Consider the following 20,290-nt stretch of genomic DNA (forward strand, 5'->3'; position numbering starts at 1 on the left):
TGGCAAAGATCGTGGACATGAAGGTTCTCCGATCGAGAAACTCAAGAACAACGCCAATCCGAAAATTTAGAAAGTAGCCAGTAATATCCGATAAAATGGCCTTAAGCTCCCAGGGAACATGCTTTGGCCAAAGGATAGCGTGAGAATTAAAGCATCACCAACGATCCATACTTTCGACCGATCAAAATCAATGGCAAAAGAGATGGCAAGGAGAACTGCATTAGCTTCAGCCTGCAATGGAGTTGACGATAATGAAGGGGCACACCATGATTTTATTGTGCTCTCACTATGTGCTTACATTACAACTGAAAAAAGAAAATCATATCCTCTATATGGAAATCTAACATCAGCCCTATAGCTACACTGATAAAGTGCTACATTAAGAAGGTTGGTTTTTCTTTTTTAATTAGGGGATAAAAGAATGTTTCAATACCTACCGACGGAAAAAAAAAATGTTTCAACCGTATCTGCAGGTTAACTGGTTAAGGTACATTAAGAAAATATATTATATGACATAGTCCTTCCATAATTATTGTCCAAAAGATTCATATAGTGCACTCGCATAATTTCAATATCTGATAAAATACGGGTTTTACAAACGAGATAGTTGACGGAGAACAAAAGCACTCATAGTCCCTCGTAACTTTTATTTATTTACATTTTTGTTGAGATTTTTTATCTCAAAATTAGGACACATATTTCCAGTCCTAGTTAGCATAAGATATATATTTATGTACGTGTTGGTGAATGGATGTATGCTCAGCATAGGTTAATTGATAGACAAACTGAACAGCATATAGTCGAGGACAGTGACCACGTCTTATACTTTCTTTAAGGTTGCGTGAAACTTTTCACCCAAAAAAAGTTGCGTGAAACCAATCCTTATACACGATATCGTCATCAGAGAAAAAATCCCCATACACAGTAGATAACATAAAGACAACGACGTAATGCATTTTGAGATGCACTAAATTGAAATTTCAATTGATCACTCGAAGTAGGAGCTTCTGCTCTATATATGTCCACATATTTGTTATGATGCTTTCCATATATATATTCTCCAGTTCTATCGGTGGGTTCAGATATTTATTTGGTAAATGAAAGGGTAAATTGCACAGGTGGTCCAAAAAATTTTAAAAATATTTATTTAATATGGGATAAAAAGTTTTTTTTGTTACTTGATGGTATAAAATGTTTCGAAATTGTTTCAGTATAGTACAAACCGTTATCTCGCTATTGACGCCGTCAAATCGCCCTTTACAAGATCTGTAATTTTTGCATTATCATATAATTTACGTAAAATATTTTGTACAATTAAGTGAGACCCACATCATCACTAGATTGCAAAAACATTGAGAAATTATGACGTCACCATGCTGACGTCATTCTCTTATCCGCTATATGGCACTTGTCTTTTTTTCTCAAGCAGCTTCGGACAACCCTCCTAGAAAGTGAGACGAAAGAGCTCCCAGAGGGGAAAGAAAAGAAAGGAAAAAAAATAAAAAATGTATATATATATATAATGATTTAATATTATATATTTGTTAAAAGCATAATCCATCACATTCGTCTCCCTTAGCTTCCTTCTTACGCCATGGACTACCCTGGAAACCCTAGCCCTAGTTACAATTACAGTAACTTCGCCGAGAACTTCGAGCCCTTTGAGTTTGAATTATCAGATTATCTCGTGCCTGGAGATGGGACTTGGGACAACCTCGGGGTGGAGAATATGGCGACCTCGTCCTCATCGGAGAAAGTCGAAGACAACCCAAATGGGTTTGTTCATGCGGCTGAGGAAGACTACTCCAATGATAACATGCAAGTGAATCTCAGATCTGATCCAAATGCTACTTATTTTTTGCTTTTGGAATATTTCTTCTGCTTCAGTATAAGTGATCTTTTGGTTGTATATATATTTCTTTTCTGTAGAAAGCATGTAAAGGGGTTGAAGGAAAAGAAGATAGAACGTGGGAGTAAGGTTGCATTCAGAACAAAATCGGAACTGGAGATAATGGACGATGGATATAAATGGAGAAAATATGGGAAGAAATCGGTCAAGAACAGCCCAAATCCAAGGTATAAATATCTTCGCTATGTCCTTTCTCTGACAATATATTCATAAGTAATTATGATGATTTCACCAAAAAAAAAAGATGAAAAAGAGAAAATTCAAGAGATATATATATATATATATATATATTAAATTAATGTGTTGCATTCTCTTTTACTAATTTATATCTATGTGTATGTATATATTTCCACTTTATCATCCGTCGATCGACAACCTAGAGGAGTTACCTTCTTCTTCTTCTTCTTCTTCTTCTTCTTCTTATATAATAAGGGATATCTATGATCTAGTATAAGAATAAAAATAATAAGGTTAAATAAATGGGCACGAAAGTCCCACGGATCAAACCCGATACCTCATAGACTACTTGTGTTACTGCGCATCCAACAGCACAGTACATTAATCTGCACATGATATCACTTTTAGGACGATCATTAATAATAAAGAGCAGCAATTGTATATTATGATGTGCATACATGGAACAGAAATTAAAGAGTTTGTTTAAATCGCGGGTATAGAAGTGAGCTATGGAAGGTAATGACTTCCATAATTCTCCCAAACCCGTGATCAAAACAAGCTCGGTTCCCCACCAATGAACTATTGTAATTAGAGGGTATTATTAATATCATAACTTGAAATCGTTTCAGTGGTTCTGATGAAAAGCAATACATATATATATATATACACACACACACACAACACACACACGTGAACAAATGTCAGTCCAAAGCTTTCATTTTCGAAATGAGATGCATCACGCATGTGTAGTCCTATTCGATGGCCCATTCATTCAATATTATCACCGTTTAGCTAGGTGCTAGTGGACGTTCATAAAGAGACTTGTATCCATATTATATTATGCTGCTAAAACGTTAAATCAAGTTGTAACATGATGTATTTTTCGGTCTTTCTCACTACTGCATACGCTTTTCATGTCTTATGTTGGAGAGAACTGGTAATTTGTGATTAATTATATAATATCATGTTTGGATATATTACAATAGCTGGTTTCATAGTTGTGCTCAAGTTGCGACATGTCTTGATCGACTACTTTAATTTCTCGATCACCATGTTAATATGTTATTAAGCATCTTAATCGGTGTTGAAAACGCATACATTTCAACGTGTTTTTGGGATTGGAATCTCACAAACTTCATGTCTATTATATTAGTATTCGAGATTTAATGTCGCCTTCAGCTTTTTCTTGTCTGCATTCTTCCACATAAAAGAAAATTTACTGGACATGGGTAAGTCATATTGATTCCCAGGTAAGAATTGCATTTAAGAAATGCATTTTGAATTACTATAGCTAGCTGCATGCATACATATATACATACATATATATATATATATAAACGTTTATATAATGCCTTTCTTCATTTTTCTATAAGCATACATTGTGTAAACAATAGTTGCATCCATCATAACCACATGATGCTCCTTTCTCATTCAGACAAAAAGAAGTCCACGCTATATTGGGTCTACCAGCATATATATACATATATACACATCCATAAAACTAATAATTAACCACGTGCCTTTATAATCTATATTTGAAGTAACATACATGTATTTAGATTATTTCAGAACTAATTTATTCATGTAGGAGATATTATAATTGGATCTTAATTAATGGACAAAAAGCCCTTTCAATTGATTATGATATTCTCTCTTTAATTACTCTTTTTAATTTCTTATATATATAAAAATTTTGACACACACACACATATATATGCAGGAACTATTACAAGTGTTCAAGTGGGGGTTGCCTGGTAAAGAAGAGGGTGGAGAGGGACCGAGAAGACGCCAGCTATGTCATCACTACTTATGAAGGAGTCCACAACCATCACAGCCCTTCTTCAACTTCTTCTTCTAATCTCAACTCTCTCCTCTACTACGCCACCTCCACTGAGCCCCAAGCTGCTGCTTATTCCAATAACTATTCCCACTCCTCTCCATCCTCATAGAAAGAGCATACATATACATGCAAATTATTATTCGTTTCGGCTAAACCTATAATCATATTCCAGATAGTCGATTTGTATGGATCAGGGCTGCGGTGACTATATCATGCGCCCATGGAGTACCCGTGTATAGTGATTTACATACTGTCTGGAACAAGGCCTGCTCATGCCACATGATCTTTGATAGAATCATTACTTTAAGAAGCTTAATTTGTTTCTCCATTCCATCGCGTTATAATAGATCCGAGGTAACTTTTATTGAAATAGAAGTCTGGATATAGAAATTCAATGCTGCAGACACTGAGTCATCAAATGGCATGTACATACAATATGATGTAATATATATATTATATATATGACCGGCACGAATAATGTTGCAGCCACTTTTGGTAAGTTACATACTATAACAAATTGACGGGGTAAGAGCAATCTTCCCCAGAAAGGGGCTTGGTTTGCTAAACTCTTGTACCTTCCCAAAAAAGAGGGAGTACAATCTCCTGTTGAGCCCATCTGCATTCGAATATCGGACATGTAGTATTATTACATCGTCAAATGTATACCCCAAAACATATTTCGACTAATCTTCTATGTACAACATGAAGTTATGCTTCCGATCAATGCCTTTCCAGCTCTATAACTGTTGAGGGGCCGTCACGGCAGATGGAAAGAAGAAACTTCGTGTGTCATCAGTTCCATCTCTTGGCATTTTTCAGTCCCTTTGACTTCTGTTTAGCTGCATGGAAGGCCTGGACTTTCTGCTGCTTACGTGCTGCCTTCTCGGCCTGCAGAGGATGAAGGGCATTCAGTCTTCACATAAATCACCGTAGACCATCAACAGCAAATTGAACTGATTCACAATATTGCTTACCTTCGACATCTTCGACTTGGCTTTGGGTTTGGGAGCCTTCTCATTGAGCTCTGCTTCTCGTTCAAGTTCTCGTGCTCGGGCCTCCAAGTTCTTCTCTAGATAATACTGCAAATGTTTTGAAAGTTGAATACATCATGTACAGAGTATATACCCATTCACCATCACTACATGCATTCGAAGGATTGGTAAAGTATTGGATACTCCAAGATAATCCATTTCCCTCTTACAACCACCTCCTGTAAGTTAAAGCTTAAGTTATAAGTCAGGACTTACGTTATAGTCCCCAGCATAGTCCTGTAAAGAGGCGTCTTTCACTTCTATAACTCTATTCACTATCTGCTTTATAAAGTATCGGTCGTGGGAAACAGTGATGACAGTGCCACTGTACTCCCTTATAGCCTCCTGTTTGAAAAAGAGTAGGGTTCATCCAGTTGGTTAATGTGAACAAGATCATGCACAAGAGAGTATAAGAGAGTATAACTATGATACTTAACTAAGTCACGAGAAAGAGAGAGAATTAACCTCGAGCATTTCCTTGGAAGGTATGTCCAAGTGATTAGTCGGCTCATCCAAGACAAGTAGAGTTGACGGTTTCACCATGAATTTACAGAAAGCAAGCCTTGCCTAAAAATTCCAACAGGGCAACATAGTAAATTAGAAGACCACACAAAAAGAAAATATCTTTTATTGGATAAATTAACATTAACAGGGACAGTTTTCAGAAGGTGGAAGTTTGACAGAGAAGGGAGATTTCGTGTTTAATAGCATAGATATAGCTAATAGCAAAGTTGATTGTCAGAGGGAGAACATGGAATATTGGCAGCTCACCTTCTCACCACCACTCAGAAGGGCAACCTTCTGGTCAAGCATATCAGCTTTGAAGTTGCAGCGACCAAGGAGTCCCTTTATATCGTCAAGTCTCCAGTCCTCTGCAGCTTCCACTACAGTCTCGAGAACCGTCTTGTCCAGGTCGAGTGCTTCCGCCTAGAACGAGCAAGCCATAGAGTCAGAGTCCGGCATAAGCAAGGCATACTGAAGAAAAGATTCAAAATCAATAAGAATGGCAACCACTGGTTGAGTAGGAGGGAACTAAGATCTTACGGACCTGATTCTGTTCAAAGTAATTTGGAAAGACATTATGCTCCCCGAGTATAACTTCACCTCCTCTTGGCTTCTCCAGACCCATGATCAATTTTAACAAGGTACTCTTTCCGCAACCATTTGGACCAATAACCGCGATCTTTTCTCCCCTTTCAACCGTCAGACTGGCTTTGTTAAACAGAACCTGGGATATATGGACAAATTTTTTGGTTAGAAGGATAACTTCCATTGCTTAGTGCCAACAAATGCACATGAGAGAAGAAATTTAAACTGCCCACCTGATCACCATATCCAAAATCAAGATTCTTGATGGTAATAACTGACCGTCCACTTCTCCCATGCTCGGGGAATCTAATCTTCATCTGTTTGCGCTGAAATGGCTTCTCAACTTGCTCCTTTTCTTGAAGTCCTTCCAATTTCTGCAACAAGAAAGGAGGGACTCAGGACAATAATAAGCAGATTTAGATATATTAAATTACAAGCACATATCATTCCTTAATCATTGCGTTTGGAGAAATACTTCTAACACGGCTTTACCTTTTCAGCAGACGAAGCACGGCCAGAGTTTGCACCTGCTCCCAACCTACTTATCAAGTCTCTTGTGTCTTCAGTCTTTTTCTGCTGTTTCTCCCATTTATCATACTGTTCTTCGACCTTTACTGCCTTTGATATGACATACTGAGAGTAGTTTCCTTCAAAAGTGCTTGAAACCCCCATCTCAGTTTCCACGATTTTAGTACAAAGTTGATCTAGAAAAGCCCGATCGTGAGAGATAATGACCATGGGAATCTGTTGCTTGTTTAAATAACCTTCCAGCCACTCAATTGTGTCGAGATCAAGGTGGTTTGTGGGCTCATCAAGAAGTAACAAGTCAGGCTCCTGCACAACATAAGAGTGAAAGTAATTAGCTCTAAATCATTTTATTGGAAGATTGCAACATTTGGTCACTGAAAGGTCATGTGTAACAAAGAGAAATATTGAAATGCTGATTACAACGTACTGAACCTGTCAAGTCTCAATAAAGATATTGCCTGCCAAGACCGACATAACATCTTGCTTGTTTTCTCAGATCAGGACAAACCAACATAACAATGATACCAGGGGGGTATACCTGAAGAAGAATCTTCCCAAGGGACATTCTCATCTGCCAGCCACTGCTAAAAGAGGCCACCAGCCTATCGGAATCCTCGGGAGCAAACCCAAGCTCAGGCATCATCTTACTGATCTTTGCATCCACTTCATCTAAATCTACAGCCTGTGCCCTTCTCTGCAGCAACTCAAACTCATCCAAAAGCCTCCCCATCAACTCCAAATCATCAACAGACTGCTCTATCGCCTTCTGGACCTTCTCTAACTTCTCTGCTATCTCCATCTCCTCTTTGAATGCACTCATAAACTCCTCCTTCAACGTCCTACTCAACGAAACTTCGAACTCCTGACTCAAAAATGCAATCTTCATATTCGGTTTCGCCTTAATTACATTACCTGACAGAGACAAAGTAAGCCAAAAACAGCATAAGTAAATGACTCTTTCATAACATAATCAGATAGAGACAGAGTAAGCCAAAAACTGCAAAAGTAAATGGCTCTTTCATAATATGTCCGAATCTCTTTGGGAAAATTGAGACCAAAAACAAAACTTAATGCGCATCTTGACTGAAATAAGACAAGCTTCTCCTCTCAGACGATTCAAATGCTTCAAATTTTCAATTTTGGTAATACTAGGCTTATCAAAAATGAAACTTCGCACAGTGTGATATGGCAGTCCAAAAAGAAATTGATCGACCCAAGAAAAGCCGACATAAGTCAGCAAGACCCAACTTTTCCTATTAATCAAATTGCTTATTACCCGAACAGAATGAATCGAATTGCTTTATCAACAATTAAATGCATCATAAGATGCATCGCCATAACAAAAATACATCATTTGGCTAGTTAAAGTGAACAATTATCCATGATGATACTGACTATACAGCAGAACGTTATCCAGATAATAGGCAATTTTGGAGGGAAATGAATGCCGGAACGTTCGGAAGAGAAGTACCCGAATCGGGCTCTTCCTGGCCCGTGATAATCCTCAACTGGGTCGTCTTCCCGGCGCCATTAACTCCGACCAACCCGACCTTCTCCCCCTTCTTCACCTCCCAGCTCACATCCTTCAACACAGTCACACCCTTGTAGCTCTTGCTCACATTCTCGAGCTTAACCCCCGACGAGATTCCCGAAGCTCCGCGGGTGTTGCCCCGCTTCTTCGCATTCTTCTGCTCGTACTCCCCCTCCGAGCCGTTCGACAACAGGGACTCAATCTCCTCCTCGGTTAGCTTCGTCTCTGCCACCGCGGTGTCCACGGCCAGCGCGGAGACCCTGTTGTCGGCCTTGCAGCAGAGCTTTCTAGGGCTAGGACTGAGGTGGCGGTAGAACTTGGCGGGGCAAGGGCTGACTTTGAGGAATTGGGAAGGTAGAGGGGATGAAATTGGGCGGACGAGGGGGCGGAAGGCAAGCTTTGTGGATAAATCCATGGATGATAATAGGGAGAAATGGAGGAAGGAGGGCTTGCGGAAGGAGGCGAACGGAGTGAGTTGGGAGGCCGACTCACTCGACTCGCTTTCACACACTCCGAGAGAGAGTGTGTGTGTGTGTGACGGAGGAAACCAGAGAGAGAGGGGGAGGGAGAGGAGGAGAAGCCCTCCGCCGAAATATGCTCAGAAGAAGATTCCGTGGATCGGACAAATCAATTACTGTTTTTTATTTCCTTTTCCTGCCTTTTTATTTTTTACTTTTTTTCTCCTTTTATTAATGCCCTAATTTCTTAGCAAAGACATATCAAGAGTGCTTAATTTAAACAAACATTTTCAGGAAAGAAAAAGATATAATAGAACATTTTTCGGTCGTGAAATTAGTGAAAGTGTAAATTTAGATTTTATACTTATTTTGCGTGCAAAATTTTAATTCTCTGAATTTTTTGGATTTATGAACTCACATATATCAGCTAATCAATTCAATATATTTTTTCCTATTTTTGGATCAAAATAATTATGAACTTATTTGAATTTTTTTCTCATCCAGCAAATGTTATTATGAGATTATAACATTGATACCATCAGGGGCGATGACCTAATGATTTCAAACTCACTCTCAAGTAGTTTGGAGACTTTGAGGTCTCGAGTTCGAATTTCCCGAGACATATGCTAGAGTGGGCTTTGCTTATTTTAATTTTTTTTCTCACCCGGCAAATATTATTATGAGATTATAGCATTGATACCATAATGGATGATGACCTAGTAGTTCCAAACTCACTCTTATATGATTTGGAGACTTCCAGGTCTAGAGTTTGAATTCTCCCGAAACATATGCTAGAGTGGGCTTTGCTTGGACCTATGATCATCTCCACTTTCTGTAAACTATACTAGGCCTATGGTAGTACTATGCTGACAAGGCAAGTGCTTGAGCTAGTTGTTCAGCTCGTTTGATATGTTAACGGTTGAACACGAGAGCCCTGCAATGTTATTATCACTGTCCTGCAATGTTGTCATCACTGCTACCCATCATTTAAATCCCGAAAAAATATGGGAGAATGGGCACGGTTCTCAGAGAGGAGATCATGGGAGAATCTCCAACTCCCTACAAGCAGTTAATTAGGAATGATTGTGTTTGTTCTCAATTGGATATATACGAGAGAATAATGAGAGAGAGAGGAGGATTTTGAACGCCATACCTTATTCTGACTTCTGAATCCACATCAAATTTAATGATAATTCTGTAAATTTATATATCCAATTCCACTATTTTCTCCTAAAAATTCTCTGCCGCTATTCTCTTTCCAACCTCTCATATTTCTCTTTTTATTTTCTGGTGAATATTTTCTTCTTCTTCTTTTAGCTTACGTCCTCCACATCCCCTCTCCTTCTCTTCTTATTTCGATTTTACATTGTTTAATGTTTCATTAGCTTTAATTTAACGTTATTTTCTAAATTTCCAAGAATATGGGTATTAATTCAGATTGTACCGTAATTTTATGTCAAAATTGATGAAAAATTACAATTTATCGTATGAGATGAGATGACAAAGAAATAAAGAAATTTTGGTCAAACGTCTAATTTTTGTGTTAAAATGATTTGTGTAACTACTTTACAATATATATGGCAAATTTCGACGAAACCATTTATAGTTTGTGAAATGGCCAGCGACACCCCTCCTCAAAAAAATTAGCTACAAGCCACCTTCCATTTCGTTGACGTGGTATCAAAAGACATATTCACTTTACGACGTGGATCTCATGTCAAGGAACTGCACAAATTGACATGTTATCTGATTTCTTTATCTGAACCAAATATGACCCGATTTAAAAAAAATAGCATGAATCATCGAAAGAAGTGATGGTATGTGATTAATTTTGAAGAAGAGGTGTCGTTGACCATTTTACAAACTATAGAGGGTGTCATCGAAATTTACCTATATATATATATGTATGCGTGTTATTCATAAAAAAATATATGCGTGTTCATGTCACTTACATAAAATTATAGGTGCTCCTCCGAAAAATAAAAACTTCAATTAATGTTATTATCAAAATTTTGGTAAATAAATTAGATCTTTGGTGAGTTCCTTTTTATTCAATAAATACTTTCGTGGGTATATTAACAAGAAAAGATTTAAATAGAAAAATGTAATGAGACAACAAATAGGAGAAGAATATTCGCTTTTACATGCTTCGTTTTTTTATCATCATAAAATTAGTCAATATTATTATTATAATTTGTAAATGATATATACTTAATATGCCATATTGAGTTTATATCAAAGCTCAAATGCTGAAGAATTCACCTTTTTTTTTAACAAATTCACCTTGCATGTGCCTTTTTTAAGGATGAAAAAGGTTCAAAGATTTTAAATAATAATTAAAAAAAAAGATATATAAGAGGATAATATATCCTTTTGTCAATTCCACGAGCTCATACCAATTTTGTGGTCTATAAACCAGCAATTGCAATTTCCACAACCTTTCATATGGCGACACGTGGAATCTAAGACGCCAGGCGGAGGAGAAACCACGTGTTCGATTCCTTTCCGTCGTTGTTTTTTGTCCTCTATTTTATTTTTCTAATTTATTATTAGAAATGAACATTTGATTATATGTAAAGAAATTTAATAAGTGACAAAACATTTGCTGGCTGCAACCAGACTAGCTAGCTCGAGCTCGCACAAGTTAGTGTTAATTATAAAAATTCGTTGAATATAGCATAAATATAATATAATAACAATTTAGTTAACTGAAAATGAAAGGTTAATTAACGTGAAATTGCTAATTTTACTAAAAATTATATACTTCAAGTAATCGGAAAGACAATCGACTGTGAAGTGAGGGTTTCTAAATAATAATTTCTCATAAGCGCTTGTCAACTTTTATATATTATATTAGATTACATAAGAAGAAAAAAATAAACTTGATAGTTTCATTATCTTTTGCATATTGTGGAGATAATTCCTTTTTTTTCTTCCCAAATGGGATAAACTAGAAAATAGGTTGTTTACGTACTTACGTTTTCTTCCTTCCTTTTTTTTTTTTTTTAGTCTTTATAAGTGGACGTTGAATGAAGATAGAAATACTCAAAATTTCATGATTAGATCATTTTAATTTTGAAACATTAAAAGAGAAAATCCCTAACGGGAAGAAATTCATGTTTGACTCAAGTTTCTGTATCGGAAGCCTTATTAATTAATTAGAAATCCAACCGAGTTAAATTCAAGGATTTGTGTTAGCCTGACGACAATGAAATTTGATGGACTGATGTTAATTAAAAGCCAGAATCATCTTTTCAAGTTGGTCAGGTCGTGTATATATTGATTTTCTTTTTTCTTTTTTCTTTTTACTTTTTCAATTTTTTTGTAGCATTAAGATAGAACACTGAAACTAAGAAATTGAATAAATAAAAATATTAACAAAAAGGGGAAAAAGTGCAAAAATTGGAGGCTAGTCCAAAGAAGGGGTAGGCAAGCCCGCAAGCAGGTGGACTGGACACAGAAGTATGGGTGGGCCCAATTCATAGGTTTTAAAAGGCTCAACTAACTTTTAATGCAACCCAAGCTGGATAACAACAATAGCCCAGGTCCATTTTTTGAAATCCAAATCATTGGCAAATTTAATTTTGTCACAACTGATCTATAAAAAAATTTCAATGTGCATATATACACCAGAAAAAGAGAGATTTTTCACTCTCTGTATAAATTGATTCTCCGATATAAATTAACAAAAAAAAGAAAAAAAAAAAAAGGACGATGAGATATATTTGTTTATTACATAGTATCAGAGTATTTCTGAAACATAAATTCGCATGTTATATCTCATCACTGTTAATGCACATCTGATGCGCACAATTTTATCAGAGATAAATTGATTTGTTGTAGCCGGTGAGGGATTGATGCCATTACAATATTGCCCTTTTTTTTTCCCTTCTCTGAAAAGGAATTTTGCTCAACTAGCATTTATTGTGGAAATATTTTCTGTTATCGTTGTTCTTTCGGCATATACTATTTGTAATTATATATTCATTCGCAAGTTCTCCTTTCCTTCTCTTGCTCTTGCATAAGTTATTAAATATACAAGGTTTAATATACAAGTTATTAAATTATTGAATGAGTACAAGATGGATAAAAAACTAAATAATACTATGGATCTATCGGAAAAGGAATTATATGAGTTACAGAAGAGGATTGAAGATATAACTATTAATTTCGATGAATATAGTATATTTAATGAGACTCCAAACTTAATAAAACTATTAGTAGGAAAGGATCTTATAAGCGCTAAATCTTATTTATATAAATACCTACCTAAAGATATTTATAATAGTACTATAGATCAGTTTGGTCAATATACGCTGGAGGCTATCATTATATATGTCCTAGGGTTGTTGTACAACAGTATTCAAGAGTCCTCGGTTGTGAGGGTATCTACATTGGTGGACCGGCTAGATAGCACTGTTCGAACACAGGCTAATATAATCAATAATAAAAACATGGTTAGTAGTACAGCAACAAGTAGTCGAGTTGATAGTAGTAAGGAAGGTTATATCAAGCATAAAAAAGGTACAAAATATGAAATAGGTAAAAGATTGCTCGAGTTCATGATTGATAGAAAGTTGCTCCATATTGAGACCTTTGCAGCTGATGATAAGAAAGCAGTAGTGAAAAAGAAAGGAAAGGGTTATTTAGAATCCAATTTATTCGCTGTATGTAATTTTGACTTAAGTCTTATCCCGTTGAAACTCAATCTTCCAATGGTTTGCAAGCCATTAAATTGGGAACACATATCGGAAAAACAATTCCTTTTTGACTTTGAGATAAGGAAGCCTTTTGTGTTATCGGATATGATAGGCGGTTACTTAAGCTGTCCTACCTTAGATATATATAATAGTTTTCGTCTTAATTCTTCCTTAAATAATAGGTTTAGTCTTATATCATCCCGTAACCTAAGCAATTTCAATATTGAATTAGAAGATGATAGGTATAAGGAAATGTGCAACATATTGAATGGGCTTCAGAAACAAGGATTTAAGATAAATAATAAAATATTGGAGTTCATTAAGAATAATCGTGCTACTTTAGAAAAAGTAGGTCTTCTTATGCCTGGAATACTAGCACACGTGAATCTGAAAGATGCCTACGATCTTCTGAGGATCAAATATTACCTGAATAAGGATATAAAGAAAGTTTGTAGCCTTAGTGTTCTCTTAAAGGAATTAGCTAATAGGGTGCAGACTGCTAGGTATCAAGATTTAATAATCAGGCTAGCGTCCGCATACGAGGATTATGTCTTTTATCTGCCTGCCTTTATGGACTTCCGTGGTAGAATCTACCGCTCAGGTATCTTGCATTTTCATGAGCGTGATTTAGCTAGAAGTTTAATAGTATTTGCCAATAATCATCAAGAAGGAAGCAACCAGTCGGCTAAGGACATAGTAGCCTCTTCAGCTGCCTTTAAGTATAAGAAATTCTATCTTTATGATAATGCTCTTCAATGGTATAAGGAAAAACAGAGTTTGATCTATGCTTCTGATGAGAGTTTAATAAGCTTCGCAAAGGGTGCTAGTGATCCATTTCAGTTCATAGGCAAGGTCCTGTGTTACGATAGAGTTCAAGAATATAATAGGATACCAATAACTCAAGATGCTGCTGCCAGTGCTTATCAGATCATGAGTTATTTATTGCTTAACGAAGAAATGGCTAGGAGAACGAATCTTATTCCCCACCCTGATGGGAAAATACAAGATGTATACATGTACTTGCTCTATGATTTTAAGGAATTTTTGCATCATCGAATAAATGATAAGTTACAGATGGAAATCATTGAATCTAAGTTAGATAGAAAGCTCATCAAAAGTCTATTCATGCCATTGATCTATGGGAAGACATTGATCAGCATGGAAAAGGATATTAGGCTAAAATATGGTGAATTGCTTAGTCGAAAGGATAGCTATAACCTCGCTAAACTTAGCAATGAATTTTGGATCCATAAATATCCAGATATAGTCAATTTTATGAAGTTGATTACCATCATTAGTTGGTTTTGTTCAGTAATGGATAGAGCGGTTGTCTATAGTATACCATATTTCACTACAAAACAGGATTATATGTCTTTCGTAAAAGAAGAGATAATGGTTTATGAAAGGACTAGCAAAAAGAGACGACGGGTTACTCTAAGTGTACCTACTATGAAGAGGGATAAGCGAAAGACTCAATCCTCAGCATGCGCTAACTTTATTCATCAGAAGGATGCATACATTGCCATGAAAGTAGTAGAATCATTATTGAGAGAAGGAGCCCCTATATATACCGTACATGATAATTTTATAACTACTCCGCCTTACGTAAGAATTGTACCTGATATATATACCAAGGTCTTTATTAATATGGGTCCTCCACCAGTTAACTGAAGACTTGATTATTGGTATATCGATCGGTCCAGCACGGATTGAAATAGAAGCCGGTTCGACAGGAAGCTTTTGAAAACACAGTGCACCCAGGTAAATAAGGAACGAGATGAATACTGAGGTTAAACGAGCGTCCCACACCCAAAAGGTGCCCCACATAGGTCTTCCCCGAAACCCCCCAGTAACTAAGGTAAACAACGTAAAAAAAAGCACCTATTTCTATACCGGTTCCGGAAGAGCGAAGAAAAAGGGGATGTTTTGTTAATAGGAACAAGAAAGTGTTTATAGCCGTAGCGATATAAACAAGAATACTCATCCGAGCCGCAGGAACATGTACATACGGAATACGAGAATTTCCACCTTGTTGAAAATCTAGTGGTGCTACCCGAAGACTTAAATGAATAGCCATCGCTGTTAAGAACAACCGAGATCCAATGAGAATTTGCGCGTAGCTTCTGGTCTTTGACATCAAAAAATAAGGTTGTAATAACGAAAAGGACATGTGAGAATTTGGTCCTAGCTAGTAGAACAAGAAAGACATGGATCTATATTCAATACGCAATCAAAGGATTTCCCCCAACGAAGAATTCCTCAGGCTTTGTTTTCGCTCCGCTCGTGCGTGGCGCTCCTTGCTCGCGGAGCGGCATACCGGTAGTGTCGTGATATGTACATAAAATTAATCTGTTCAACCAAGAGGAAGGGTGATGCTTAATTCACAAGAAGCAGCTTCCGAGTATGCTCGAGTTAAAGGTGGTTGAATTTGTGAAATTATTCTATCGATCTACATCGATATATACCTGGTACAATCACACTAATGTATTACATTTGCATGAAAAATCTTTGATTCGTTCTTTCAGTGAACTTTCTTGGGGTCCATTTGGGTAATTTCAATAACAATAGGCTAGCTCCAACTTTACAAGGGATAAAAGGGGGGAAAATCAAAATCCGTTGATGTTATACTCGACATTATATAATAATAAAAATACTTATCAAAGTGGATATAATCATAATGACGATGAATTTTTAAATTGTGTAAGATGTTATTGCCCATGACCAATATCCAATCGATTCAACAATTGTTTCATTAAGAAAAGATATATCGGATTCAAATATTGTGAATGAAAAAACTCATAATTGAAAAAACTTTACTTTAAAAAAAATGCTGGAAAACCTAAAGGTGCCTATTTAACAGTAAAAGCAAACAAACAAATTAAACATCTAATGGTGCGGTTGTTATTCTATTTTCAAGGTATTTTCCCCGCCAAGAAACTTCTCACAATAATTTTCTTAATATAACAGAGAGGTCTCCACATCAATATTATCTTCCGAATATATATAAAAGTTATAAAATCAGTAGATTAGTCACATCTCTAGGGAACATTTTAATACCCGAAAGGCAGAAAAATATGGAAATAGCTCAGGGAAACAAAAGGTCAAAAGGCCAACAAGAAAAGGTTTGAATCCCGATATTAAATCTTTTAATTTTTAAAAGATAATTCCGATATTAAATCTTAAAAGGGGTGATATAGGAGCATGTGGATTCTCAATATAGAAATCTACAAAAATTCACGTATTTCAAGAGGACTTTTTCCTTCTTGAAAGTTTCAAATTGACTCCTCTCGGCTCTCAATATTGAATTGGTTTAGAGATTCAATGTGTGAAGGGTTGTTACGTCGGGTATCAGTTTAAAATTGTTCTTGGCTCTACTGTATTGTATTCATAATAATAGTTGTCTGTGTATGGATTACGTTACGCTCCGCGTATCGGTTTTCACTGAGATATGTATATAATTTAGTATCAAAAGATTGAGAATGGAATATAGCAACTTGAATGATTTTTGTAATTGTACCTAAATTTATTTGATGTGTTCTAATCGCATGTTATTTTTCTTTGCAGTGATTTCAGGGGATTTGTTTTTTTTATCCCTGTAATGTGCCATTTTGGATATTTTCTCTTTGTACTCAATTTTTTCATCAACAGACATTCATCGATTTTCGAAAAAAAAAGTTCCAAATTGATAGAAGGGGCTTTTTTTCTTGGCCATTATCTTGATTTTAATTATGATTATTTTGGGAGGATATGATCAAATGCCAAATTCTATCTCCAGCTGAAATTGCAAAATAAAAGCTTTTGATGGTGCAAGATCGAATCCGATTGGATTACTTTGAATCGCACGAACCTTTCCTAAAATCTCTATACGAGCTCTCTAAAAAAAAAGAAAAGAAAAGGTGAATCACGTAATAAGGGACGACATTTGCTCGAACTTTCAATTCTAGCATGATCTGTCAAAAATTATATGAAGGCACGACCTTTCGTTTTAATCTCAAATCCAGCATGATCTTACTTGAATTTTCAATTTTAGCACGACCTTTCATTTTAGTCTCAAATCCAGCACGACCTTATTTGAATTTTTAATTTTAGCACGACTTTTTAAAAATAGTACAGAAATACACAATGTTTCGTTTTGGTCTCAAATCTAGCACGCCGTTAAATAAAATAAAAATATGTAGGGTCCACTTACCGTGCTATATTTGAGTCTAAAACGAAATGTCGTGCTAGATTTGAGACTAAAACGAACAGTTGTGTCTTCCTATTCTATTGTCGAAATGTCATCCTAGAATTGGAAATTCAAGCAAAGTCGTGCTAGATTTGAGACTAAAATAAAAGGTCGTGACTTTCCATGCTATTTCCAAAAGGTTATACTAGAATTGGAAATTCAAGCAAAAGTAGTGCATTTTTACGTGATTAACAAAAAAAAAAACTCCAACATATTGATTATAGATAAAGCTAGACTTTCGTTTGGGAGTACGGTTGGAGGTTTCATAATTACTTTTCCTTATAATTTTAAATAGATTTCGTATTTGGTGAAAGTTTTTGTTACCACGGTGTAAACGTTATTTTCTCGAGCAGGTTAATATAGGTGCTTGTGAAATCTACTTTATTTATTCTGTTTCAAATATTAATAATTATCTTTCTTACGTTCAACAATTTTAGATTAGTTTCTTCTATACACTTTAACTTATTCTGAATTGAGCACTCATTAATAATTTTATTTCACTATTTCTCCATCAGCAACAATACTTCCAAATCAAGCCTTTAAAACAACATCCTTGCATAACTTTAGTTGTAAAGTTATTAATTACTCTATTGCCAATCAATTTTGTCCGAGAAATTTGATGTAACTAGTATTTTTTAGTTTTCTTTTGGGGTCGTGCTAACGAGACTCTGTATCACCGTGACACGTTTAGTACTTTCAGTTTAAGTTTTAGTATTCAAGTTTAAGTGTTTGGTATTTTTAGTAATTATGAGTAGTACAAATATTTTTACTTCTACTTTCAATTTTTAGTATTACTATTAAAGTGTTTACTATTTTATATAATTCATCGCATATAGCAAAAGTATTAAACACATTAACTAGAATATTAAACATTTGAACTACAGTATTTAGCATTTTACGGTAACATAGAATCATATTAAAATTTCCCTTTGTTTTGCTTATTTTTGTTTTAGACAGTTTTGTAATGTTTTGAGTTTATCTTTGAATTGCAATTATAAAAAAAATGAAGTATTAGCCACAAAAAAAAAACGAAGGGATCGAAATAAACGAAAGGTTGACATGAATTTATATGTCACATGATCACTATGTGGTAAGAACCACTGATGATTGTAGATGAAACTGAAATTCTCTTCCATATGTAGATTTATAATTGCACTAAATTTTTTATCGATAAATTTCATTTCTTTCCAACTCGATAACATATTTTAAAAAATCCGTTGAAAATTACAAGGAATTTCACATCTTATGTTATAGAAGTCTTTATTTTTTTGTTTTTGAACTACCGTACTCGTAGCAAGTGTCTTTCTGATTTTACATTTTTTAAATACTTATCATGTGTGTAAAAAATATGAAAAATTAACATATAACACCACTGCAAAAAAAAAAATGAATTGCAATTAAAAAAAAAGTATTGCCCACAAAAAAAAACGAAGGGATCGAAATAAATGAAAGGTTGACATGAATTTATACGTCGCATGATCACTTTTTGTTATCTGATAATTTACAGGGAAAAATTATCAGATATTGGAATTCACATGAATGTGACTAATAAGAGGCGCATGCATTATTAAGGGGGAGTGGGTTGACAAGTCAACATGATTGATGACTTTTTTTTTTTCAATTAACATGATTGATGACTTGATTTAATTTCTTGAGGCATTTCGGCCGTGAACTTCGCGAAAAAGAAGACAGAACATAATCTCGGAGTTTCATTACGTCCATGTCTTTTCTTTCCTTTCCCCTCTCCCCACATATATATCATTTGTGGCTTTGAAAATCATAGTATTTTTAAATTTATATCACAACTTATATTTTGCTTACACATATCGCCATAAAAAAAAAAGTTAACGTGCGTTTGGTTCACTGGAACAAAATTGAAGGGATTAGAATTAAAAAGGGAAGGGAATTTGAATGACAAGAATTGAAATTTCAATTCAAAATCTTTGTCTGATTGAGCATCGGAATTAGCACGAAATGGAAGCATAAAAATTATGAAAAGACTAAAATGCCCTCTATTTTTTTAAAATTAAATTAAAGATCAATTTTTTTAAAAAATCAATTCACTGTTCATCTTCTTCGCAAGCACTAATGGTAACCCTCAGATCCCGTGGCTTCGGAAGCTAACGAAGGCAGGAGGTGGACCGGAGGGAGGAGCACCACGGGTGGGCTCACGACTGCTCAAAAGTTTCAGAGATCTCGAAGAGCCTAGTTTGTGGGCTCGAATGAGGTCACCGGTGCTCGTGAGTCCATGTAGGGCCGGCAATATTTGATACGACACGATTACACGACACGGACACGACACGAAGTTAAACGGGTTCGGGTTGGGTATTTTTGATATTCGGGTTAAACGGGTCCAACCCGTTTAGACACGATTAATAAGCGTGTCTTACCGGGTTGAACCCGTGTAACCCGATTATACACGATTAAACACGTTTAAATAAACGTGTTTAATCGTGTTACTATAATCGTGTAACCCGTTTAGACACGTTTATGTATATGAATTGACCAAAATATCCTTTATGTAACCCTAACATCCGATTCCCAATTCGCAAACCTAATTTCATTTCCTTTGGGCCTTCGTTGCTTCCAGATCCTCCAGAGTCCAAACCCTAATTTCATTCGACCTCGACCCCGACGGTCCCGACCCCGACCCTCTGGCCTCTTCCCTTCCGCCGTCCGCGCGACCTCGACCCCGACCCCGACCCTCTGGCCTCTTCCCTTCCGCAGTCCGCGCGACCTCGACCACGACCCCGACCCCGACCCCGACCCTCTGGCCTCTTCCCTTTTGGTTTCCTATTGTTC

The 20,290-nt window shown here is 35.9% G+C and overlaps 3 protein-coding genes across 3 annotated transcripts; 2 read left to right on the forward strand and 1 right to left on the reverse strand.

Annotated features, from left to right (window-relative positions):
- The first annotated feature begins 1,481 nt into the window (after positions 1-1,481).
- LOC116208142 (probable WRKY transcription factor 50) lies at positions 1,482-4,298 on the forward strand. The gene is made up of 3 exons (XM_031541404.1): positions 1,482-1,818; positions 1,930-2,076; positions 3,807-4,298. The coding sequence occupies exons 1-3, from the start codon at positions 1,595-1,597 to the stop codon at positions 4,033-4,035; spliced, it is 600 nt and encodes a 199-aa protein (XP_031397264.1). The 5' UTR covers positions 1,482-1,594; the 3' UTR covers positions 4,036-4,298.
- Positions 4,299-4,363: 65 nt separating this feature from the next.
- On the reverse strand, positions 4,364-8,706 carry LOC116208141 (ABC transporter F family member 5-like). Its single transcript, XM_031541403.1, has 10 exons — positions 8,046-8,706; positions 7,113-7,486; positions 6,539-6,880; positions 6,280-6,420; positions 6,006-6,185; positions 5,729-5,884; positions 5,423-5,524; positions 5,174-5,302; positions 4,901-5,005; positions 4,364-4,814 (listed from the first exon to the last, which is right to left on the reverse strand). Exons 1-10 carry the CDS (start codon positions 8,518-8,520, stop codon positions 4,719-4,721), a joined length of 2,100 nt encoding a protein of 699 aa, XP_031397263.1. The 5' UTR covers positions 8,521-8,706; the 3' UTR covers positions 4,364-4,718.
- Positions 8,707-12,669: 3,963 nt separating this feature from the next.
- LOC116207918 (probable DNA-directed RNA polymerase) lies at positions 12,670-14,922 on the forward strand (the record flags this gene model as incomplete). The annotated part of the gene is made up of 1 exon (XM_031541039.1): positions 12,670-14,922. A coding segment is annotated over exon 1 (2,253 nt), but the record flags the coding sequence as incomplete, so codon positions are not given.
- Positions 14,923-20,290: the final 5,368 nt, after the last annotated feature.

This window comes from Punica granatum, chromosome 5, assembly GCF_007655135.1.
Source record: "Punica granatum isolate Tunisia-2019 chromosome 5, ASM765513v2, whole genome shotgun sequence".
Classification (NCBI taxonomy): domain Eukaryota; kingdom Viridiplantae; phylum Streptophyta; class Magnoliopsida; order Myrtales; family Lythraceae; genus Punica; species Punica granatum.